A 924-nucleotide genomic window follows, 5' to 3' on the forward strand; every position below is an offset into this window, starting at 1 on the left:
TAAACATAAAAGGTAATGCTAGACGAAAGTGCCACTGCCACTACAAAAATTCACAATCAAATTGCTCCAAATTCATCCAACCAAATATAGTTACACATTACTCAAAAAAATTATATATATTATCGATTCAAGACTGAAAGTTCCTTTCCATCACTGCGCTTCCACTTGACACCTATCGTAATACAGCATTAAAACTTGAAGCCGGTAAAAAACCAACGCATTAAGCAACACTCTATCACTACAGAAGCTTATCTTATTCAATTCAAGATCGAAACTTTTTGTTTAATGGGGCAATTCCAGATTGAAAGTTGAAACAAGTGCACAGCGTTAGAAAAGAAACAAAACCCTCAAAGAAACCCAAAACATCATTAAAAACCCAGAAATGTTTAGACACTAATCTAAGTCCTTAACAACCTTAATTCCCATGGTATTAGCAGTGCCAATGATGGACTTACAAATAGACTCAAGAGACATATATTGACAATAAGGGTCTGATTGTTTCACCTTAGCAATCTCATAAACATGTTTCAAAGTCACAGTAGAAGCTTCCACGTGTCCTGGTCTACCACTACCTGATTCAATCCCTGCTGCTTTTTTTAAGTACCAAGTAACAGAAGGTGACTTAACTGTGAACTCAAAAGTGTTGTCTTTAAAAGCTGTTATGGTAACAGACATGGGAGTGTCTGGTTTGTACTTTTGAGTTCTTGCATTGAAGTCTTTGCAAAAAGCCATTAGATTTAGACGGTATTGACCTAGTGCTGGACCTACTGGTGGTGCTGGTCTTGCTCCGCCGGCTGGGACGGGGAGGCGGGTGGTGGCTGCCACTGGACGGCGGGTTAAGATCTCTTTGAGGGTTGCCATGGTGTGGGTTTTCAGGAGAGAAATGATGGGTGTTTCGAGGGTTTTAATTTATTGGACTTGGGG

At 39.8% G+C, this 924-nt stretch overlaps 1 protein-coding gene across 1 annotated transcript; it reads right to left on the reverse strand.

Moving 5' to 3' along the window:
- On the reverse strand, positions 1–924 carry MRPL11 (mitochondrial ribosomal protein L11). The gene has a single exon (XM_011012877.1). It carries the CDS (start codon positions 859–861, stop codon positions 394–396), a length of 468 nt encoding a protein of 155 aa, XP_011011179.1. The 5' UTR covers positions 862–924; the 3' UTR covers positions 1–393.

Source organism: Populus euphratica, unplaced genomic scaffold (genome assembly GCF_000495115.2).
Source record: "Populus euphratica unplaced genomic scaffold, PopEup_1.0 scaffold778.1, whole genome shotgun sequence".
In the NCBI taxonomy this organism is placed as follows: domain Eukaryota; kingdom Viridiplantae; phylum Streptophyta; class Magnoliopsida; order Malpighiales; family Salicaceae; genus Populus; species Populus euphratica.

What these genes read in the sequence shown, in the direction of transcription:
- MRPL11 (XM_011012877.1), bottom strand. Translation starts at nt 861, where the DNA reads ATGGCAACCCTCAAAGAGATCTTAACCCGCCGTCCAGTGGCAGCCACC.